At 40.2% G+C, this 24,517-nt stretch overlaps 2 protein-coding genes and 1 long non-coding RNA gene across 3 annotated transcripts in view; 2 read left to right on the forward strand and 1 right to left on the reverse strand.

Moving 5' to 3' along the window:
* Positions 1–4,348: 4,348 nt before the first annotated feature.
* On the forward strand, positions 4,349–7,169 carry POLR2K (RNA polymerase II, I and III subunit K). The gene is made up of 4 exons (XM_027621206.2): positions 4,349–4,456; positions 5,028–5,097; positions 5,836–5,928; positions 6,605–7,169. Exons 2-4 carry the CDS (start codon positions 5,037–5,039, stop codon positions 6,625–6,627), a joined length of 177 nt encoding a protein of 58 aa, XP_027477007.1. The 5' UTR covers positions 4,349–4,456; positions 5,028–5,036; the 3' UTR covers positions 6,628–7,169.
* A 4,073-nt stretch (positions 7,170–11,242) lies between these two features.
* SPAG1 (sperm associated antigen 1) overlaps positions 11,243–24,517 on the forward strand; it is a 69,131-nt gene continuing 55,856 nt past the window's right edge. Inside the window, 3 exon segments of the mRNA XM_027604001.2 lie at positions 11,243–13,116; positions 16,412–16,553; positions 18,987–19,146. Of these exon segments, the coding sequence (XP_027459802.2) occupies positions 12,918–13,116; positions 16,412–16,553; positions 18,987–19,146 (501 nt within the window). The 5' untranslated portion in view covers positions 11,243–12,917.
* Positions 14,966–24,517, reverse strand: part of LOC113927867 — a 33,859-nt gene continuing 24,307 nt past the window's right edge. The window contains exon 3 of the long non-coding RNA XR_003521757.1: positions 14,966–15,205. This is a non-coding gene — a long non-coding RNA (uncharacterized LOC113927867). The remainder of the gene's footprint in view (positions 15,206–24,517) is intronic.

Raw genomic sequence — 24,517 nt, forward strand, 5'->3', positions numbered from 1 at the left:
ATATGAGGAATTCTTAATCTCAGGAAACAAACAGGGTTGCTGGAGTGGTGGGGGGTGGGAGGGATGGGGTGGCTGGGTGATAGACATTGGGGAGGGTATGTGCTATGGTGAGCGTTGTGAATTGTGTAAGACTGATGAATCAGAGACCTGTACCCCTGAAGCAAATAATACATTATATGTTAAAAAAAGAAAAAGAAGAAGAAGATAGCAGGAGGGGAAGAATGAAGGGGGGAATCGGAGAGGGAGACGAACCATGAGAGACTATGGACTCTGAGAAACAAACTGAGGGTTCTAGAGGGGAGGGGGTGGGGGAATGGGTTAGCCTGGTGATGGGTATTAAAGAGGGCACGTTCTGCATGGAGCACTGGGTGTTATACTCAAACAAGAAATCATGGAACCCTACATCAGAAACTAATGATGTAATGTATGGTGATTAACATAATAAAAAAAACAAAGACCATGACTCGAGGTGGATTTTGAGGGACAAATGGCAACTTAAAAGTCAGACAACAGGTGATTTCAATCTCAAAATGTGCAAAAGCAGGAAAGTTGGGACAGTTGGGGAAACTGTAAATAGTTTGTTATACTTAGAAACTCAGGTTTATTTGAGGAAAGGGCAAAGAAAATTCTTGAGAAGGGGAAGAAGCCAAGTCATGGAGAATTTTGGTTGCATTTAAGAGTCTGAAGTTGATCCTCTAGGCATTGCAGAGCGTTTTAATTTTAGAAAGATCACTCTGGTGGCAGAATGGAGAACAGAAGGAAAAGAGGTGAGGGTGGTTGCAAGACCACTTAGGAAGCTACTGCATGACTCTGGAAGCCAGTGGGGCTGGAGAAGAACCTGGACTCAACATGTTCAGTTAGAAGAATCAAGTGCATGGGGCAGGGGTTGAGGAAGCACAGAGGACAGGTTTGGAACAAAATAAGATGAATTTAGTATGAGGTTGTTAAGTTTCAGGCACCTGTAGGACTTAAGGAATTGGTGAATTACACATAGCACCTCTCTGAAGACACCCACACGTACCCAGATAGAGTGAGTAGTGCCCTCTCTAGCTCTTCAAAGAAATCTCTGTTACAGCCATTTTGCCCTTCCCCCCACCATAGCATTTGCAATCCTCCTTCTTTGCTGAATTTTCTCCATGTAGTTTATCACCTTCTAAAAATGTCATATTACTGGGATGCCTGGGTGGCTCAGTCGGTTAAGCATCTGTCTTCAGCTCAGGTCATGATCCCAGGGTCCTAGGATCGAGTACTCGGGTTCCTTGCTCAGCGGGAAGCCTCTTCTCCCTCTGCCTGCCGCTCCCCCTGCTTGTGCACTCTCTGACAAATAAATAAAATCCTTAGAAAAAGTAAATAAAAATTAAAATGTCATATTACTTATCTAGTTTAATGTCTGATCCTCACTCCCACTATAACATAAACAGGGCAGGGGATTTTGCCTATGGTTTAAAAAATCCACAAAATCCCAAACATAATTTAAACTTTGCTCTTTTCTCTTTATCTAGTTAATTTATTTTTCTTTATTTTATTATGACTGAAGACCGCAAAAGTATAACATAACTCCCTTCTATCATAAGAATAATTTTTACTCCCCCCTCCACTGAAAAGGCAAAAAGGAACCTAGTTATATGTAGCTTGTCCTGGCTTTACTCATATACCCCAAATACAAACCACTGAGCTATATTCTCCTATTCTTTTTTTTTTCTATTTACCCACCATGGTCTTTGGCCTTTTTGCTTCTTTTTCTGGATTGGATGTCATCCCATTACTGACCTCAGAATTCTAAAACCCATCTGTTTTCCACAAGATCTAATTCTTTTGGGGACCATCCAGCAAAACATAATGAAAGACTTTTCCAATCACGATGACTAAAGCTATGCAGATATACTTAAAAGAATAAGATCAAGGAATATGAAAAACAGAGATTCAGGGAGGAAAAAAGCAACTTGCATCTCCATAACCATATTTTAAGGAATTAAAAGCACTAGTATCCAAGATAACAAGACATCTGCCCTCATTAGGAGAGGGCAATGGAGTGATATCTGCACATGGTAAGTGCTCAAGAAAAGTTAGCTGTTACCAATGATAATAGTTTACATTGACCATGCTCCATACTGATTCTAAAACTATTGGTTCCTGCTGATAGGAAAGAGGGTGTTGGATTGAGAACTAGCATCAACATGGACTTTTGCTGAAATTCTGGATCTCCTTGATATCACTTGCAATTACTCTACCCTTCCACAGGGTCCTAGGACTCATTTCTATCCTACTTTTGCGATCCATTCTGATCTCCATAGACTATTATGTGCCAGAATCCTTTTGATACATCAACTGGAGAGTCAGAATCCAGTAAAGTGTGCAATGATTAAAGTTATACTTTATATCACTCCATCATCTTTCTCTTTTTTAAAAAGATTTTATTTATTTATTTGACAGAGAGACTGCAAGAGAGGGAACACAAGCAGGGGGAGTGGGAGAGGGAGAAGCAGGCTTCCTGCTGAGCAAGGAGCCCAATGCGGGGCTCAGTCCCAGGACCCTGGGATCATGACCTGAGCCGAAGTCAAGATGCTTACCGACTAAGCCACCAAGGCGCCCCTCCATCATCTTTCTCTTATAACAACAGTTTTATCTAGTAATTGTGTAGGAAAGCTTATTTTGACTATTCTGTTGCATTACTCTCTTCTCTTTGGTTGAGAGGGGAGGTAGTTTGTAAGCTAATGGTCAAAATATTTATGCTGTATGTTGGCCTGTCTGTGAAAGAAGAAGCAAGAAAATCCATTATGTTTCCCTGGAAATTAAAAAATTGGCAGCCAGGAAGACCAGGAAGATCAAGTTAAATCTCCCAACCTGGTCTGTAAAGGTACGATCAGTTTGAACTTCTGGAAGTGAAAGGTGAAGCCTGGCCCAACCCGACCCCGCTGTGGCTGTTGGGGGGGGGTGGTCCTGGGGAGTCTTGGGGAAAAGGTTTTAGCCTTCGGGTGGGGCTTACCCCTCATATTTATGATCTTAATTTATACAGTGCCCGCCATGGAAGCAAATGTCTCCTGTATCGCTGTGTACATACCCGATCTGGGGGTGTAAATAGGCTGTTCTGTGTATAAATAAAATCTTCCATTGTCAAACTGCTGGATGGAAGACAGGAAAGCAGAATATTCTGCTTAATAAGAAATCAAAGACATGTTGGGGTGAAAGAAACCTGTTTCTCTGCTTAAGTATAATCATTATTAACAACTATTTTCTAAATTTTAATTCATTTTCTTCTTCCTTCTGATGTAAGTGAAAACCTGCTGTGAAAGAAGCAAACGAATGTCAATGCTGTGAACCCAATTGCTATTAATCTCACTGATTTTGATCTTTCAAAAAACACACCTCCACTGCGCAGATCCTTTTGTTTCATCTAGGGAGGAATACATGAGATGGAAGGAAGGTCAATCAATGGATAGTGACTGCTACCAATATCCTTTAGTTTTAAGTGGAATTAATTTATGTAGCTGCCTTTATACCGCCTTTGCTTTTTTAAAAAATGTATTTTAGAGAGAGAGAGACAGCACGAGAGGGACAGAGGGAAAGGGAGAGAGAGAATCTCAGACTCCACGCTTGAGTGCAGAGCCTGATGCGGGGCTCCATCCCAGGACCCGGAGATCACGACCTGAGCAGAAACCAAGAGTTGGGGGCGCCTGGGTGGCTCGGGTCATGATCCCAGGGTTCTGGGATCTAGTTCCGAATCGGGCTCCCTTCTCCTTGGGGAGCCTGCTTCTCCCTCCGCCTCTCTCTCTCTCTCGAATAAATAAAATCTTAAAAAAACAAACAAACCCCAAACCAAGAGTTGGCGCCCCCAGCCTTTGCTTTAAAACAAGTAAAAGGAGTGGGTCAGAGGGAAAACGGGAGCCTACGAAAGTTTCAAAAAGCAAAAATGAAATTATGTGAAGGATAGGGGATGGATGCTCCACTGGCCCAGCACAGGTATCAAACAATAGGAAAAACATAATCTGAAAAGTGCTTTTTAAAGTGAAAATCAGTGATGCAGTCGCTGCTTCTGTGTTCCTCCGAGTAACGGTTAGCCTAGGATTCCGGGGGCACTTGTCATTTCGCTCTCTCCTAACCCTCAGCCCTCCTGGAAAAGTGTACTTTCCACTAACTTCATTAGTCGGAAAAGCAGACTCTCTTCGATTTGAGGAACTATTGAAATGCTTTGCTATCCTGAAAAATGAGATAAGCTGGGGCGAAACACGAATTCTTCTCCACAGAGCCTAACAACAAAATTCCCGGCTTTACCGCTTGTGTACAATCCGGGTTCCTCGGCCACGCCCGGGGGCGGAAGAGGCGGGGACTACAGGCGTCATATGCCAGCGCCGGAAGTTGGTTGAGACACAACGAGGAGCCATAATCCGCCGCGAACTTCAGAGTACGGAGTGTCTGGGGGCTACGTGGGTAGGGAATTGGCCGGCTGTATTTACAGGTGGGTGTTTGGACCCAAACTGGTAAAACCCTGGGGTTAGAATTGGGAGAAGCTGCGGATTGAGTGGATGGTGTTAATCCTTTGCCCGGTTTCGTTCAGTTTAGCTGTTTGGCTTTGGGGAGTTATTCTCCCCTTATTTTCGGTTCGCATGTTCGCTTGTTGAGGGATATAATTTACTGCCTTCTGCTGAATTTTGGAAGAGTAGGACTTCTGTTAAATGGGAACGCGAGCTTTGCAGTCAGATCCCAGTGCCCCTACCTCTTAGTAGCTGAATAACCCTACGCAAATTGACTTCTACAGGGCTGGGTTTCTTCATCTGTAAAGTAAGGGTAATAACTCCTACGATTGTTGTAAAGATTAAAATGACATGTGTAAAATGTTACTGTGTCTAGTTTGGGGGTAAGTGCGCAATACGTTGTGTTTTTGTTCCGTCCTTTAGCTCTACCCGTAAGGTTTGGAAAAAATACACGTTAGGAATTGGGACTCTTAGGTTTTCCTGAGAAAAATGAGGCCTGGTTGGATTTGTGAGGAGCCCTTTTGAGATATTCAAGATTTAAGTCTGTGATTGCAGGGACTATCAATGGACACCCAAAAGGACGTTCAGCCCCCGAAGCAGCAGCCGATGATATATATCTGCGGAGGTAAGGATAGAACTTACATAAAGTAGGAGTGTTTTACTTCAGAGTTTTGAAATAATTACATTTAACTTTGTCTTGATGAGTCATCTTTTAAAGTTATAAAGCAGAATACTAGCAACTGTAAAAAAAAAAAAACCAACTCATTAAGAATTCGTTTTCTCTCCAAGAAAAAGTGCACTGCCCATAACTTTTTTCTTTCCTCCTTAGTATATTGTTGTTAAATAATAAAAGTTCAACTGAGTACATTTTAAAGGTGTAATAGGCTTTATTAATGGATTCATGAATCAGGCAGCATCCTGTCTAGCAAGTAGATGGGAGCTCCAAAAGGCTACAGAAAAGGAAAGGTTTTTAAAGGTAGAGAGGAGTGGAAAAAAGGAAATGATTAGCAAAGACTCCATTGTTTTAGGTAAGGTCGCCTTTCTAAGAGGAACCAAAAAACAGTAAATTTCCTAATGCTGACAAGGAAATTCCCATATTGACTGGTCAGGGGTTATATTTCTGCATGGTTGAAACTGCAGTTAGGTTAAGTGTTAAGTCTTGGTTTACTAGGTTTACGGACTTGGCATCTTAACCTAAGTGAGGCCATTTGGGGCCTGTGGTTTTCTTTTCAACATGGTTATAGCACCATACTCTTGAGATTGAGTACATTTTAATGCTTTGGGTGAAAAATACAGTTAAGATAATTTGCTTGTCTGTCCTGTTTGCCCTTTAGGCATTGAATGACCATGCTTTCTTTTTTAGAATGTCACACAGAAAATGAAATAAAATCCAGGGATCCAATCAGATGCAGAGAATGTGGATACAGAATAATGTACAAGAAAAGGACTAAAAGATGTATCCTTGTAACTTGCTAAATATGAAGTAGGTGGAAGTGAAGAATAATGCTTGGGTTATTAGTCAAAGACTAATTTCTGATAAAAAAAGGTAATAACTTTTAGACTACCTACCAAAAAGGCATGATTAGGATTTTCATAATCATTTTATTTTTATTTTCATAATAAAAATCCAGTGAAGAGGCATATACTAAATATTTAAGTACTAGTTGATTTTAGTTTTCATAAGTCTGTTTTTCAGGATTGGCATTTAACTTATTTTACTTATAGTCCTTGAGTTTTGAGTTTATGGACAAACTAAATTATACAAGGAGAAATACAAATACTGTGTATGAATGCTACTTACTGGATAAAGTGAGGCTTACAAATTAGCCAAAAGACTGAAAGTACATTGTTACATGGTAACTAATAATACAATTACAGTATTTTTTAAACCAGTAAGTTACCTTGCTAACATGGTTTCAGTGTTTTTTGGTGCATTGGTCTTTTGTGTCATGGAAAGGGGACTAATAAAAACTGAAACTTTTTTATTCCCAATTGTCATAGTAAATGCTGAGTTCATTCTTTTGTGCATTGTAGCTAAATAACTAGCTTATTGCAAAGAGAAAGTGACTTGGAAGTGTTAAATCTTTCATGTAATTTTTAAATGTTTTTCTCCTTAACTCATTTTAATACAGTGGTGGTTTTTGATGCTCGATGAAACTTGGAATTCAGAGGATTATCTTCATTTGGATTTGGATTTGGTGTTAATGTTGTATAGCTTTTGATTAGTGTACATATCTTTACAAATACAAATAACATTTCATTTTAAAATCCATCTTGTATTTAAATATCTATTTAATAGTTCCTATAAAGAAAATTTTTTGTTCAATTACATGATTTATAATTTACTTTTATTGTATATGTAATCTGACACAGAGTGAAAGTTTAAAGTGCTTCCCTAAACCACACTTTTAATTAAGGCCTAGAATCTTTTGGGATTCTTGTTAAAAATGAAGTTTTCTAGGGCCCTGTGAAGGTCTGATTTAGTAAGTTCCTTGGAAACTACTGTTTTACATCACCAACTTTGTAAACTCTCCAGCATTATTTTGTATTGAGTATACCAATGTACTTAGCTTGCATGCATTATTTTAAGTTAAATTTTTCATTTTTACTTGATGTAGGCCTTCTGTATATATATATATAAGGCTTGACTATATATATATATTTTTTTTTTAAAGATTTTATTTATTTAATTGACAGAGAAAGAGAGAGAGACAGCGAGAGAGGGAACATAAGCAAGGGGAGTGGGAGAGGGAGAAGCAGGCTTCCCGCTGAGCAGAGAGCCCGATGCAGGGCTCGATCCCAGGACCCTGGGATCATGACTGAGCGGAAGGCAGATGCTTAATGACTGAGCCACCCACGCGCCCCAAAGGCTTGACTATATTTTAAGTCTTGGGTGAGAAAAAGAAACTTTAATGGTTGCATCTGTAAGGCAAAATCAACCCTAAGTAAAGTGGATGAAGCAGATTATTAAGGCAGGTGTAGTTTCTGAGGTATAATCATTAAGGTAAAAAATTCTGCTTTCAGGATATATAAATATATATATGTGTATATATGTGTGTGTATATATATATATATGTATATGTATATAGGGACTTGTTCACACTGACCTATGGATAAATGTTTAAAACTTTTGCCTTGATCTTAGGGATATGGATACTCGGATACTCCCATTTGTTCCAGGATTCCATCATTATGGGATGTCATCTGACATTCACTTTGAAGAGTAGATATATTCCATCTTCACTAATAGCTATATGTGTCTCTGACATTCAAAAAATTAACTGTGCCATTTTAAAAAAGCACCTATATTTTTTTTTAAAGTTTTTTTTTTATTTATTTATTTGAGAGAGAGAATGAGAGAGAGAGAGCGCACATGAGAGGAGAGAGGGTTAGAGGGAGAAGCAGACTCCCTGCTGAGCAGGGAGCCCGATGCGGGACTCGATCCTGGAACTCCAGGATCATGACCTGAGCCGAAGGCAGTCGCTTAACCAACTGAGCCACCCAGGCACCCAAAGCACCTATATTTCTTTTTTTTTTTTTTTTTCTTTTTTTAAAGATTATTTATTTATTTGAGAGAGAGAATGAGAGATAGCATGAGAGGGAAGAGGGTCAGAGGGAGAAGCAGACTCCCCGCCGAGCAGGGAGCCTGATGTGGGACTCGATCCTGGGACTCCAGGATCATGACCTGAGCCGAAGGCAGTTGCTTAACCAACTGAGCCACCCAGGCGCCCAGCACCTATATTTCTATTACCATCCTTGAATACTTAGTGCTATAAGTTTTTTAAGTGCTATACAAAGTACTACCATGCTCAAATTTTTATTTATTTTTTAAAGATTTTATTTATTGGTCAGAGAGAGGGAACACAAGCAGGGGGAGTGGGAGAGGGAGAAGCAGGCTTCCCGTTGAGCAGGGAGCCCGATGTAGGGCTCGATCCCAGCACCCTGAGATCATGACTTGAGCTGAAGGCAGACGCTTAACAACTGAGCCACCCAGGCGCCCCCCATGCTCACATTTTTAAAGAGTGCTTCCTAGGTCCAGGTTTTCCTTTAGCCATACCTTTCATAATTTTGTAATTCTGCTCTGTTCCTTCTTGACCTTGTCTTTTCCAGACAAAGAGTCCCAATAAATATGATAGGACAGTTCCCTAAAATCCTAACACTTTGGATAATGTTGCTCTTAGCTGTTTTGATTTTATCATAGTTCTTTTATGTATCATTAATTTAATTGAAATATTATTTGGTTAACTAGACAGTGGTTTAATGGAAAAAGCAATACCACTGGAACTTAAGACCAGCATTTCAACCAGTCACCTCTTTGTGTCCCTTACATCTATAAAAATGGAAGCCATTTTACCTCTTGCCTCCCTGGATAGTTTTAAGAAAAAAAGGTAAAATGGATATAAAATTGCTTTAAAAGATGGTTTTGGGGGTGCCTGGGTGGCATAGTCAGTTAAGTGTTCGAGTCTTAGTTTCAGCTCAGGTCATGATCTCAGTGTCGTGGGCTCGAGCCCGGTGTCAGGCTTTGCACTGAATGCAGAGACTCTATCCCTCTCCCTCTACCCCTCCCTTCTGCACACACACTCTTCTCTCAATAATAAATAAAAACAAATCTTAAAAAAAAAAAAAAGACTTTCAAGAAGTGTTCTGTAAGTATAAATACCAGTAAATCTGAACTTAGAGTTACCACCTAACTTGTCCCGTACTTAAACTATTTACCAATGACTATGGACATGCGTGTCCATGAGAAAAGCATGGAAATTGATTCAAATCCAGCCCTGCTACTCAGTGACTAGCCAGTTCATTTCTTTTAACTGTAGCTTCATTGTCAAAGTGGAGGAATTTATGATGGTCAGTATGGTGCTTTGAGGCTCTGAAGTTATCTTCAGAGATTAAAGTTGTGAAAAATGTAAAAATAGTAGATGAAATCAGAAATGGCCAATCTTGGGCCTCCTTGGTGGCTCAGTCAGTTAAGCGTTGGACTCTTGATTTTGGCTCAGGTCATGAACCCAGGGTTGTGAGATGATTCTCTCTCCCTCTGCACACCTCAGTGCCTGGGTGGCTCAGAGGGTTAAGTGTCTGCCTTTGGCTCAGGTCATGATCTCCAGATCCTCTGCACACCTCACCCTCTGCTGTGTTTGTCTCTGTGTGTGTGTGTGTGTCTGCCAAAAAAAAAAAAAAAACCAGTCTTAGGAGTGTCTGGCTGGCTTAGTCAGTAGAGCAAGCAACTCTTGATCCTCGGGGTTGTGAGTTTGAGCCCCATGTTGGGTGTAGAGATTACTTAAAAATTAAAAAAAAAGGCCAGTCTTAAGACTAAATTATATAAGTTGAGAAGATGTAAAAACAAGTTGCCTCCTCACATGTACAAATACATTGATACTCCCACCCTTCCTAGAATAAGTTCTGTGTAGAAAATTAGTCAAGAGGGAGTGGTTATTTGAACAGAGGGCTGAAGGATGAGATAGTAAGACAAGGGCAAGGAGCATTCCTGAAATTGAGGAAATAGCCATTGTAATGTCTCAGGGGTGGATGTTCCCACTTTAGAATGAAGCCCATGTGGCTCAAACTTTTGAGGTAGGCAGAGGCCTGCTTATTTATGGTCTCGTGATGGGAGTAAACAGGACAGTAACATGATTTAAGACTAGATTACTTGAGCTGTGGGCGCCTGGGTGGCTCAGTTGTTAAGCGTCTGCTTTCGGCTCAGGTCATGATCCCAGGGTCCCGGGATCAAACCCTGCGTCGGGCTCCCTGCTCCGCGGGAAGCCTGCTTTTCCTTCTCCCACTCCCCCTGCTTGTGTTCCCTCTCTTGCTGTGTCTCTCTCTGTCAAATAAATAAAATCTTAAAAAAATAAAGATTACTTGAGCTGTTCTGTGAGAATGGATAATGTAGGGATGGGTGATGGATGGGGAACCCAGTTAAGGACCACCTGTAATAGTTCAGGATAACGATGATGATGGCAGGCCAGAGTGGTAGCAGTGGAGGGACTAAGAAGTGGCTGGTTGTAAGATAACATTTTGAAGTTGAGCTAACTGGACTTATTGATTGATTGGCTATCATTTTAAGAGCTCAGTAAACAATACGGACTTAAGTGAAAGGCTTGGGGTTCAAATAGCCACAGTGTCTTTTGTTAACAGTCCGTGTGACTTCACCAGGGTTCACTTTCCTCATTTGTAAGGTAGGCATGAAATAATAGCACCCACCTCATAGGTTAGTTGCAAAATAAAATGAATCCATAAAAACTCTTAGCCTAATCAGTGTTTATTATTATCACCATTGCTGGATTATTTTCCACACATGATTAGTTTCAAGATCAGTCTCCCAGCTTCCAGCCTTGCTGTCTCCATCCTTTTCAGATTGCTGTTTCAGGAATACAGATTTCATGGCACTGTCCTGCTGAAAATCCTCAGTGGCTCTCCATTTTGATAAAGCCAAAAGTATTGGAAGAGTATATTTGACTCCTTTTCTATCTCTGTCACCACTTCAACCCACCTCTCACTTAATCTTTTGGTTCTAAGGAGATGTTTGCAGTTCTTTAAGCAGGTAACTCCTTTCTTTCTTACCTGTGCCTTTCTCATGCTTTTCTCTCTGCCTGAAATGACCTTTTGTGTTGTTCTTAACCAGCATCAGAATTCTGAAGGATTGTTTCATAGTCTCCTGGCTTCCAGTATTTTTTTTTAAAGATTTTACTTCTTTGAAAGAGCATGCTCAAATGCACGGGAGGTGTGTGTGGGGGGGGTGCACTGAAGTGGGAGGGGCAGAGGGAGAGGGAGAAGCCGACTCCCCGCTGAGCAGGGAGGCCAATGTGGGGCTTGATCCCAGAACCCTGGGATCATGACCTGAGCCAAAGGCAGATTCTTAACTGACTGAGCCACCCAGGTGCCCCCATCCATCTCCCCAGTATTATTGTTGAGATTCTTATTCCTAATTCTTTTTCATTTTTTCTCTGGAAATGTAGGATTCTCTTTGCCAGTGTACTGAAATTTTACAGTATGTGCCTTAGCATGGGGCTGTTTTCCACTGTTCTGGGCACTTGGTGGGTCCTTTTAATCTGGAAAGTCAAGCTCTTCAATTCTGGGAAATTTTCTTGAATTATTTTTTATTTAAAAGAGCGAGTGCATGAGTGTGCAGAAAGAAAATCTTAAGACTGACTCCTGGCTGAGCACAAAGCTCTATGCTGGGCAGGATCTCAGGGCCCATGAGATCACCACCTGCCCTGAAACCAAGAGTAGGATGTCAACCAATTGAGCCATCCAGGCGGCCCTTCTTGAATTGTTTAATAACTTCCTACCTTCAATATTCTCTTTTCTCCAGATCTTTTTTAAACAAATGTTAGACTTCATTGACCTTTCTCATCTTTCCTTTTCCTTTTTTTTTTTTTCCTTTGCTCTTTGGAAGATTTCTTTAATTTTACTTTCTAATCCATATATTGGGATTTTCATTTCTGGTGTAATTTTAATTTCTATAAGCTTATTTTTTCTTTGTATATTTGAATGTGTATTGGAATGTATACATTCGAAGAAAAACTAACACATACCTATCCTTGTTTCTTGGATGCAGTGTCTTACCTCTATGAAGATGATAGTGATAATTTTCATTTGCCTGCATAGTCCATCCCCTTCAAGTTGCTTTTTACCCTACTTTTTAATTAAGCATAAATGTATATATACATAATTATAACCAGAACAAAATATTGAGTAAGAATGAAAAGAAAATTACAGAGTATGTGGAATTACAACCATTTCCCCAAATATTTAAAGGATTTCCTCCTGTGCTGGAAGTAAAACGATGTCAAGTTACAGTAGTCAGTGTTTTAAACCTAGGACATAGTTTTGAGTGAAGTTTGCTGGCTGGAATGAGGTGTGAAGTGACTTTACATGGACTGGGGCATGTGATGCTGACAAAGCAAAGTAAGGATTACTCTAAAATTCAAATCTGTGCCTATAAAGGTGCAAATTTAGCATTCTCTGGCATTGGCAATGGAAATAATAAAAATATAGTAAAATTTTCAGAAGTTTTACCGCTATCAGTGTTTTTACCACTATCAGTGACTGCTTAAAGGACTAGATCTAATTTAAGTGCAAAGGGAAGGAAAATACATTATTGAGTTCCTATTATGTACCAGACATTAATCTGAAATTGTAAAATACATTCCCCCAACAATCTCTACTGTTTTATTCATCTGAACTGTATTACGTCTTATTTGCCTTTGTATCCCAGTGCCCAGTACGGTGTCTCATAACCAGCACTCCGAAGATGTTGAATGCATACAAAGGAAGAGGGAATCTTGTCTTTCATTTACTTTTCTATGTAAAGGGAAGGAGCTAAGTCTGGGTTGCATTGTAGATATTCTGAACGTTTAATTATATTTCTATAATTAAGTTGGAGTAGTTATCAATTTATCTTGCGGGTAGTATAACAATCCAGAACAGTAACGGCGTTTTAACTCGATGGAAAACGGGTCCTCTGTGCGGGAGAGGCTGGGCTGTGAGGCCTATCAGCGAGGTAGCATGTCGAGGGCCCTCCAATCATCCACAGAGGCTGTGGCCCCGCCCCCGGCGGTCAGCCTCTCACCGGTGGGGGCTGAGGCGTCGGTGGTAAAGTGTGCCTTGGTCACATCCGCGGCGCGGAGTGGCGTCTGGGAACCAGGTGAGTACCTGCCGGCCAGGAGTAAATTACATCTCCCATCGCAGTTCCCTTCGGGAGCTGGGGTGAAAAGCGGGCCCCGAGAAGCAAATACACGGTCGGACTCGACTGAGGGAGCCGGTTATGGGATGAAGAAACTGGGGGCTTTAGTTTACTGTGGCGGAGGGTGGCGGTTGTTGGGACAGGGTCCCAACACGGGGGTTGCCGGGGTCGGCCGGCGGCGACTAGTCCTGGAGACCGAAGCCGGGGAGTGGGGAGCAATTTCAGAGGGTCCTAAAGTGCCCCCTGACCGTTGGGTTGACTGTGGAGCTCCGGGTTCCCGGCCGGCCCCTGACCCCTGCCGCTTTCGGCGGCGCTGTACACAAGAAACCGTTGCTACGGCTAAGGGAGCCATTTCCTTTCGACCTCCGCCTGCAGGGGGCGCTCGACCCTGTGGTTGTGGAGAGAATGTGCCCGGGGGAGGAAAACAGGTTTTCGTGTTACTTAACCATCTCAGTTTCCGCTGGAGGTATTCCTATCAGCTGATTAGGGATATGGGAAATGGATGTGGATCAGGATGACGAAGAGATTAAATCCAACTAGAATCAAGGATTTTCCTAATCAAAGAAATTCCAACCGGATGTGGGAGGGTTAATAAGAGCAAATAAACTGTTGTATGATTTTTTTGGAACTTGAGAGTTAACATTTAGGAGTCTTGAAATGTGCCTCCCACTGGGGGGAAAAAAAACCCCAAACAAAGTTTTCAAAAAGGATTTTCAGAGAAATGTTAAACCAGTGTGCAGAATGAAATTCATTTGATTAGATGAGATGGCTCTGTCATTTAAAATGTTTTTCACTGTATTTTATTCAAATCGTGAAATCTCAGGGGTTGCAAGACAAATCCGAGACCATCCATTTTAATCCTGTTGGATGCTTAAGTTTCTCCCATCAAAGATCTGCCAACTCTTTAGAAAAATTCTCCTAATGCAACCCATTCTCTTCTGGGCAGCGTCAATAATTTAAAAGTCCTTCAGGTTGCTTTCCAGTAACTTCTACTCTTAAGGCTATCCTTGTGATGAATGTATCATCATCCTGGGCCCTGCCAGTATAGGGCGAAAACCATCTCATTTTTCAGCTGGATCTCATCGGAAAGCCGCTGACCTGTCTTCTGTGTTCCATGCCCCGGTCAAAGCTAGCAGGAATATGGAGAAGTTGACAGAGCCTTCTCTTTTGCAGAGGTCTGATGTATGACCAGACTCCCAGAGGGCAGGCATGCTGAAGGAGATACTTTTGGTCAGTTAGACCCATTGCTACTTCTTGTTTTAAAATTTATAACCCAATGTGTTTTACTGTAGTGGTCTTTAAAACACTTTGACAGTGACTCACGATGAGAAATATATTTTGCAACATGTGCATTTATGTTCACACTTGTCATTTGTTTGTATAGACATGAAATAAAAGTTTTTACAAAGCAGTATTCACTGTAATGGCATGTGAAGTAGTCAGATTTTTTTGTTGTTGTTGCTGTTCTAGTGTGTCTCATTATAAAACAATGCTAATTGCAACTCACTAAATTGATTTCAGGGGTTGCCACCCACAATTTGAAAAGTCTGGGTATGATGGCTAAGTGTGTGGGCTCTGCAGTTGCCTACTGAGATTCAAATCCTCAGTCACTAAATAATTATATGACCTTGAGCAGGTTACTTAAAACACAAACACTTCCTTTTCTGTAAAATGGGAGTAATTATTAATACCCTTCATGAGAGTGGTTTTGAATATTATGTGAGATAATAATCCATGGCACACAGTAATTTAGCTGCATAACTGTTAACTGTTATTACTGCTCTCTACTTAAAATAAGACCTACCTGATACAGTAGTTGAAAGATTAAATGAGGTAATATATGTAAAATTCTTAGGATGGTACCCAGCACACATTAAGAGCTGTGTAGTATTTGTTGGTGTTATTATCATCAGCATTAGCAACAGCATCATTAAAGTGAAACAGTCCAAGGCCCCCTTTTTCCCAATTCAGCAAGTGTTTCTTAAGGGTATAAGGCACTACTTATGTTGGTCCTGAATATATGACGATGAATAAAGTAAGATCTCACAATCTAGAAGGGAAGACAAAAATACATAATTAGAATATGTGCTATGAGAAAGGTATGGGCCCAGTGTCATTAGAACAGAGCCGGGAGTGGGCAGCAGGGAATGGTGGAGAGGGTGATGTAAAGAACAGTTAAAGGATGTTATTTATATTTGTGCTGAATCACAAAGCATGGTTGGGGTGTGAACAAACAGCTGAAGTAGAAGTCATTGAAATCAACATTAAAAGCTATCTTAAAAAGCAGTTTGAGGGCGCTTGGGTGGCTCAGATCATGATCCCGGGGTCCTGGGATCGAGTCCCCTGTCGGGCTCCCTGCTCAGTGGGGAGCCTGCTTCTGCCTCCGCCTCTCTCTCTCTGTCTCTCATGAATAAATAAAATCTTAAAAAAAAAAAAAGGAAGTTTAAGCACCTAAGGGGACCAGAATATGCCATCCCCAAATAAGCCATTTAAGCATAAGGATTATTTTAAACTGAAAACAATTAACAGGAAGAATTCTCACCCTCCCCCTTTCTGCCTAATAGCAGGGCATAAATTTCCCTTTGTAAAGGTGTCCCCTCCTCCCCGCTCTCACACCAGGAGGAGAACAATCCTCATCAAGTAGATAGCACCAGGAGAAAGCTGCATAAACAGATCTTAATAAGGAAACCATTATCTTTCATTTCATTCTCCCATATATTTACCTTCTCCTAAAAGCCAAACCCCCTTTTCCTTTGTCTAATCACTTATCCACAACTTATCACCCTTTGTTAAAATGGTATATAGGCTCCCAGGCCTAACAGTTTCTTTGGGTTTTCACTTTTCTATGAAGCCCCGCCCCCCAATGCATTAAGTGTATAAAATAAACCTTTTCTCCTGTTAATGTGTATTTTATCAGTTTAATATGGGAGTCTCAGGCACTGAACCTACATGAGTAGAGGAAAACTCTTTTCCTATTCTATAGCACCACAACATGCTTTGTGTTCAACTTTGCTTAAGTGGAGATTGAGGTAATCTATGTATGGTACTTAGTAATTTAGTTCCATGACTGTTAACTGTTGTTATCAAGGAGAGAGAGTTTAAAATGGGTAGCCTTCCTCCTTAGAGAAAACACACCTCCTTTTTCCATGGAAAGGAAAAGTCAATGTTATAGAAATACTTAGATGGGTACTACTATCTAAATTCAGTATTACTATATATATTTGCTTCATAACTATTTTCCTATGCTACATTTCAGCCATGACTGCCAAAGATTATCCCTCATTATGGGGCTTTGGAACAACAAAAACGTTTAAAATTCCTGTGGAACATTTGGATTTCAAGTATATTGAAAAATGTTCAGATGTTAAACACTTGGAAAAAATTTTTTGTGTGCTCAGGTAAGCATTCAAAAATCATTTTATGTTTCAGTATACCAATTATATTGTTGCCTTCTGAAAATTGAAACTCTTAGAAATATTGCAGAACATTTTCACATATTGAGATTGTTGTGTTGTTTTGTTTATTCCCATGTAAGGTTCCAAAATTGTTGTTTTGATCCTGTGGTTAGTTTAGAGGGTTCTGCTAGATCTACTTCCAGCATGCAACGTAAGGCTTATCAGTATTCAAGAGGACATTTTTCTCGCTTCCTCCACATTTTCTAGGAAAAGGTAGCCATGACAGTAGCCATTAGAAAATAAGGTTAGCGGGCGCCTGGGTGGCTCAGTTGGTTGAGCGACTGCCTTCAGCTCAGGTCATGATCCTGGAGTCCCGGGATCGAGTCCCACATCGGGCTCCCTGCTCAGCAGGGAGTCTGCTTCTCCCTCTGACCCTCTTCCCTCTCATGCTTCCTATCTCTCATTCTCTCTCTCTCTCAAATAAATAAAATCTTTAAAAAAAAAAAAAAAAAAAAAAAAAAAAAAAAAGAAAATAAGGTTAGCTCACCAGCCTACCAGTTGATAAAGTTCTTTGGTACTCCCCGCGCTCCATACCATCTGCCGACGTGGGTGGTGACTTACTGTGAGCTGGTCACAAGGAGAGGGTAGTGGGGAGGTCATGAGGTGGGACCAGAAAGCAGGGAATCCAGACCTCTGGGTAAGGGCTCCACAGTGGTGACTGTCAAACTTTAATATAGGTCAAATGTGGTTGTTAAAAATGCAGATTTGAGGGACGCCTGGGTGGCTCAGTCGGTTAAGCGTCTGCCTTCGGCTCAGGTCATGATCCCAGGGCCCTGGGATCCAGTCCTGCATCGGGCTCCCTGCTCGGCGGGAAGCCTGCTTCTTCCTCTGCCTGCAGCTCCCCCTGCTTGTACCCTTGCTCACTCTCTCTTGCTCACTATCCCCCACCTTCTCTCTCTAACAAATAAATAAAATCTTTAAAAAAATGCAGATTTGAGGGTCCCATTTCCAGGGACCCTGCTTCAGGAACCCTGGGGTGGGGCCCAGGAACATGTGTTTTTAATGAGTGCCTGGCTGACTGACATGCAGGTTGTCAAGGGAGCCCACTTCAAGCAGCACTGCTCTGGGGCATCCCAATGGGTGCCACCTATTTGGGATGTACTGAGGGGTTTTCATTTGGAGAGTAGCCTGATATTGTGGAAGTATTTGTGGAGCGTGAATTACTCCTCCCTGGACATCAGTAGCGTTCCTTTTGTTAGGTGGTAGTCCTGTTTTCTGTCTTCTGGCCCCTGTCCCCATCACTGTGTCCTTTCCTTTTTCTGTCTCATCACCTTCAGCCTCCGGTCCTCCCTAAGCATCCCTGCTTGTGCCTGGACACAGTCAATGTCAACCTCACCATTTCTGAAATGGAAAGTGAAACATGTATTTTTTCCTTTTTCTCAGCAGTAGAAAAACATTTTCATTTACATGTGGTCAGGACTGATAAAGAAAATGTGACATTTATGTGATGGAAGAGTTTGAAAGCCACACGCTGTTGGTTCTAAGAAATTCTATGAATAGCTTAATTCAATTATATTGCATTGATTCAGAACTTATTTATTTATTTTTAAAGATTTTATTTGTTTATTTGAGATAGAGAGTGAGAGAGAGATCATGAATGGAGGGCAGAGGGAGAGGGAGAAGCAGGCTCCCGGCTGAGCAGGGAGCCTACCCCGGGGCTCCATCCCAGGACTGTGGGACCATGACCTGAGTTGAAGGCAGACGTTTAACCAACTGAGCCACCCAAGCACCCCCAGAATTTATTTTTAAGAAAATTTTATTTGAAAATGGGAATTTTTTTCTATTTTTCTAAAAATTTAAAGGTAAACAGACTTATAAGGGGAAAAGGTTGATTTTCCTTCAAAAACAAAGAACAGAGTTCTCCATACAACTCTCTCGGAATGAATTCTGTTCCTTGAGTGGTTGAATTTAGAGGTGTGTTGTTCTGAACCACTCCTCTGCCATTTTCTTCCTATACCTTTGTGGGAAAAAAAGCTACAAACTCCTCCTTGGGAAGGAAATCCAGTCTGTTTCCGCCTGTCTCTCATATTGAATTTTCATTTATAAGTTAAAATTACCTTATGTAACAAAATGAACACATGTTAAAGAGGGGAGAAAATGTTGTTTATTCAACTTTCAAAGTGTGTGATGGAAACTGGTATCTTTGGAGCTCCATTTTTTCCTTCATTGCATCACTCCATAGTTTAACATAGAGATGAAGGTTGTGCCGGTTGAGGAAGGTGAGTGGGAAGCCCACGCACAGCCCAGCCTTCATCCCTGTGCAGGGGCAGCCCTGGAGAGCTCTGCAGAACCCTTCTGCTCCATGGAGCCCAGCCTGCAAATCTACATTGATCTCTAAATAAAGTGGTGACTCCAAAGTTCTGAATTTTTTTGAAGGTCTGGTGAGGAAGGATATTATCCTGAACTTACGGAATTTTGTGAAAAGCGCCTTAAAGGCTTGGCTCCTGAAAGTAGAGCTTTGAGGAAAGATAAACCTGCAGCAACAGCATCCAGTTTTACAGCAGAAGAATGGGAAAAAATTGACGGTGACATAAAGGTATAGGTTGACGCTGGTTTTTGTGACATTCTCATATTGCATATATGTCTCCTTCCCTTTTCTAAAATCCTAGGCTTCTTTCTTTTTTGTCAGTGAAGGGCTTTTAGTGGTATTCACTCAGGTAGTATTGGTTGCTTCTCAAACCCAGGAGAATATTGTGAATGTGTATGTTTGTGTCTGTACGCCCACATGTGTATTTTAAGTGACTGTCCTATCAAAGAAACATAATTCACTCACTCAGCTTCTATAAATAGTGCTACACAAACATGCTGGTTTGTAATTTCTTTTCTACGATCCTGGTTATTTCCTCGGCATAAATTACTGGAAATCCAGTTGCTTGATCAAAGGATGTGAATAATTCGAAGGCTGTTGAAACACATTTCCATGTTCTCAGAGAAGTTGTGCTTTTGTTCTCTTTTCAGCAGCAGTATATACGAATGCCCATTTAAGGTATTCTTCACTGGATACTATAATAATTTTTTTTAAGATTTTATTTATTTATTTATTTATTTGAGAGAGAGTGTGAGCAAGCATGAGTAGGGCGGGGGTTGGGGGTGTGGTGAGGGGCGGAGGGAGAGGGAGAAGCAGACTCCCAGCTGAGCAGGGAGCCCAACGCGGGGCTCAATCTCAGGACTCCAGGATTATGACCTGAGCTGCAGGCAGACACTTAACTGACTAAGCCAACCTATAATTTTTTAATCAACTAAATAACTGAAAAATTCGTGTATTTGTTTGATTACTAGCAACATTCAATTTTTTTGTCCATCAGTTGAATTTCTTCTTTTGTTAATGGGCTGTATCGTTAGTGATTTCTTTTTTCTTTTTTTTTTTTTTAAATTTTATTTATTTATTTCAGAGGGAGAGAGAATGAGAGATAGAGAGCAGGAGAGGGAAGAGGGTCAGAGGGAGAAGCAGACTCCCCGCCGGGCAGGGAGCCCGATGCGGGACTTGATCCCGGGACTCCAGGATCATGACCTGAGCCGAAGGCAGTCGCTTAACCAACTGAGCCACCCAGGCGCCCTTTAGTGATTTCTTTTAATCAGCTTTATTGAGGTGTAATTTACAGTCAAACAAAAATTTAATGGTCTACGTTTCACCGAGTTTTGACACCTGTCTATGCTCTAAAACATTTCTATTACCCCGAAAAGTTTCCTTGTGTCCCTGTGGCAGTCAGTGCTGACCCCACATCCTGGTCCCTCGTAACCCCTGAACTGTTTTCTATCATTATGGATTTGTCTTTTTTAGACTTTCCTATAAAGATAGTCATACAGTATGTGGTCTTTTGTGTCTTCTTTCACTTAGCATCATGCTTTTGAGATGCATCTATGTTGTTGCATGTCCATAGTTTGTTTCTTTTAATTGCTGAGTAGTACTGAATTGTGTGGATATGTCACAGTTTATCCACTTATCAGTTGATGAACAAAATGTTTTCCAAAGTGGCATTCCTGCCAGTAATGGATAAAAATTCCTGTTGCTCTGCATCTTGGTTCACACTTAGTATTGCCAGTTTTGTTAATTTCAGCTTTTAGGTATGCAGTGGTATCTCATTGTGGTTTTAATTTCCATTTCTCTAATGACTTTGTTGAGTGTCTTTTCATGTGCTTATTTGCCATCCATATATCTTCTTTTGTGAAAAGTCTTTAAATACTTTGCCCATTAAAAAAAAATTTGGATTATTTGTGTTCTTATTGAGTTGTAAAATACATGTCTTTCATACATGTGTTTCATTAGACACATCTTTTGCAAATAGTTTTGCAAAAAAATATTTTGCGGATTACCTTTTCATTTTTGTATGGTGACTTTGGAAGAGCAAAGGTGTTTAATTTTGATGAAATCAATATTTCTTTTACAGTCTGTGCTTTGTGTCCTATTTAGGAAATCTTTGTCTAGTCCCAGATCCCCAAGGTTCTTCATATGATTCTTTTAGAAAGTTTCTAGTTTTAACTCTTAAATTTAGGTCTAGGACTGTTTTAATTTTGGGGTACACACACACACACACATATATATAATATAGATATCCAAGTTTTCAAGCACCACTTAAATGAAAGATTATCCTTTCCCCATTGAACTTCTTGACATCATCATCCAAAATCAACTGACCATGTATGTGTGGGTCTATTTCTGGACTCTCTCTATTCTCTTTCATTAATCTAAATGTCTCTCTTTACTCTAAAACCTCATTCTCTTGATTTTGGTTAAGTCTTAAAATCAGATAGTACAAGTCCTCCAACTTTGTTCTCCTTTTTCATAGTTATTTTGGCTATTCCTAAGTCCTTTGCTTGCCAGTTACTACAAAATAACTTGGTCGTCTTTGGGTTGGGATTGTGTTGAACTTATGGATCAATTTCAAAATAACTGACATCTTAATAGTGAAATTTCTGATCCATGAACATGATATGTTTTCTGTTCACTTAAGTCTTCTTTAATTTTTTGTGCCAGTGTCTTGTAATTTTCAGTGTGTAGTTCTTGCATATTTTTTGTTAAATTTATTCCTAAGTATTTAATATATTTTATGCTATATTAAAAGTTAATGTTTTTTAATTTCAATTTTTTCTTCATTCTAAGTCACCCTAGCTATGAAATTTTATATATGTATGTATGTATGTATGTATGTATTTTTGGTGTGGTAAAATACATATCACATAAAACTTACCATCTTAACCATTTTTAAGGGGACAATTCATTAGTGTTATATTGACATTATTATATTCAGAGATTTTTAGGTGTGCAGTTCATTAGTGTTATATTCATATTGTTGTGCAGCCAATCTTCAGAACTTTTTTTTATCGTACAGAACTGAAACTCTATACCCATTAAACAATAGTTCTCCATCTCTCCCTCCCCTCAGCTCCTAGCAACCACCATTCCACTTTCTGTTTCGTAAGTTTGACTAATCTAGAGACCTCATATCAGTGGAATTTTAATTTCCATTTTTATTTGTACATTGCAAGTTTATAGTTACCTGACTGATCTTTTTATATTGACTTTGTATCCTGCAATCTTCTTAAATTTACAAATTAGTTCTAGTAGCTTTTTTGTAGATTCATTTTCTTCCATGCAGGATCATGTCATCCGCAAATAATGAAAGATTTACTTCCTCTTTTCCAGGATGGCTGCCTTTTATTTCTTTTACTTGCCTTATTGCACAGGCTTGGACCTCTAGTACAATGTTGAATAGAAGTATAAGAACAGATATTCTTGCCTTGTTCATAATATTAGGGGGACATCATTCACCATTCACCATTAAGTATAATGTTGGCTTTAGATTTTATGATGTGACCCTTTCTAAGGTTGAGGAGGGTCCCTTCTATTCCTTGTTTGATGAGAATTTTTTTTTTTAAGACTTTATTTATTTTTTTGACAGAGACACAGTGAGAGAGGGAATACAAGCAGGGGGGTAGGAGAGGGAGAGAGAGAGAAGCAGGCTTCCCGCTGAGGAGGGAGCCCAATGCCGGGCTCAATCCCAGGACACTGGGATCATAACCTGAGCCAAAGGCAGACGCTTAACGACTGAGCCACCCAGGCGCCCCTTGATGAGAATTTTTATCATGAATGGATATAGAATTTTATGAAATGCTTTTCCTGCATTTATTGAGAGGAATGTAAGATTTTCTTTATAGTCTATTAATAAGGTAAATTATGTACTCTGTTTTCAAACATTATACCAGTCTTGCATTCGAGGATAAACACTATTTAGTCATGTTGTGTCTTTTTTATATATTGCTGGAATTTTATGAAGGATTTTTGTGTCTACAATCATGAGAGATATTAGCCTGTAGTTTTCTTGTAATGTCTGGTTTGGGTAACAGGGTAATGCTGGCCTCATAGAATATGAGTTGGGAAGTGCTCTCTCTTCTTGAATTTTCCAGGAAAGTTTGTGTGTAATTGGTATTATTTCTTCCTTAAATATTTTCCAGAATTCACCACTGATGCCATCTGGGCCTCAAGTTTTCATTATAAGAAAGGATTTGACTATGAATTACATTTCCTTAACAGATACAGTGCTATTCAGGTGATCCTTAGAGTTCTCTCCGTCTGGCTCCCTCTTCTTGGATATACTGCACCCTGGATCTTTGTAATCTTTGCCTCCCTGAAGCCTGAACTGTGTTTTTTTGAATTCAGTGAGACCACAGGGCTGTTTGGGTTTCCTTTCCCTATGCTATAGCCTGGAAATTACGGGCAGTAAATTGGGGCCAATGCAAAGCTTCCCTCATTTGTTTCCTTTCTTTCAAGAATCATTGCCCTGTGCTACCTATTGTCCAATGTCTGAAAACCACTGTTTCATATATTTTATCCAGTTTTCTAGAGTGTAAGCAGGAGGGCAGATCCAGTCCTGTTACTCCATCAGGTCCAGGAGGAGATATCCCTTTATTGATGTTTCTATTCATGTGTTCCTTATTTAGTTGTAATAGGTCTGTTGCATATATTCTAAATTTTCCTTCAATTTGTCATTAGTCTTTTAAATCTGTGTATAGTGTTTTTCATGTTTATTCATTAAAAAAATTTTATCCCTTGGTTTTATCCCTTCTGTTTTCTTGCTTTTATACTTGAGAAAGCTTCCTCTCCACCAGATGCATATTTACCTGTATTTTCTGAGTCCTTTTGTGGTTTCATTTTGCTTAAGAAATAACTTCTTAAAACAGATTCTGGAGAAACAGTTTTTTGTTTTACTTTATTTTATTCAGCGTATTTTACTGGATTGAATAATACATTCGAAGACAATTTTGAGGAATATGTATTCTCTAACTCAGAATGCTATGTTTTTTAAACTTTCAGTTTTCTCGGGGTGCCTGGGTGGCTCAGTTAGTTAAGCATCTGCCTTGGGCTCAGGTCATGATCCCCGGGTCCTGGGATTGAGCCCCTGCATCGGGCTCCCTGCTCAGCGGGCAGCGTGCTCCTCCCTCTCCCTTTACTGCTCCCTTGCTTGTGCTTTCTCTCTCTCTCTCTCTCTCTCTCTCTCTCTCTCTGTCTATTTCTTTCTGTCAAATATATAAATAAATAAAATCGTTAAAAAAATAAACTTTCAGCTTTCTCATTTTGCCATTTTATTGACTTGAAATTGAAAATCTGATAATTAATCTACAAGTTAAAATAGCAGTTTATGTCCAGAGTTCTTTGGCTTTATTGTCCGGGGAATAACAGCGTAGTTTTAGTTGCAGAACCTGCTTTTTTTTCCAGTTGCGTGTTCTTTCTCAGTCACCTCTCGACTTTGCTTCCTCTCCCTTTCTTTCATGCTTTTCCCTGCCACTTCTTCCCCCGCCCCCCATGCCCTCTTATTCTTCGTCCTCCTCTGTAGTGCTTCCTTTTCCGTTTTACCTTTCTCCCCTTACTGTTTTTCTGTTTCTTCTCCCTTTTTCACCTCTCTGCTCCC

The sequence above is a fragment of the Zalophus californianus genome, chromosome 4, assembly GCF_009762305.2.
Source record: "Zalophus californianus isolate mZalCal1 chromosome 4, mZalCal1.pri.v2, whole genome shotgun sequence".
Classification (NCBI taxonomy): domain Eukaryota; kingdom Metazoa; phylum Chordata; class Mammalia; order Carnivora; family Otariidae; genus Zalophus; species Zalophus californianus.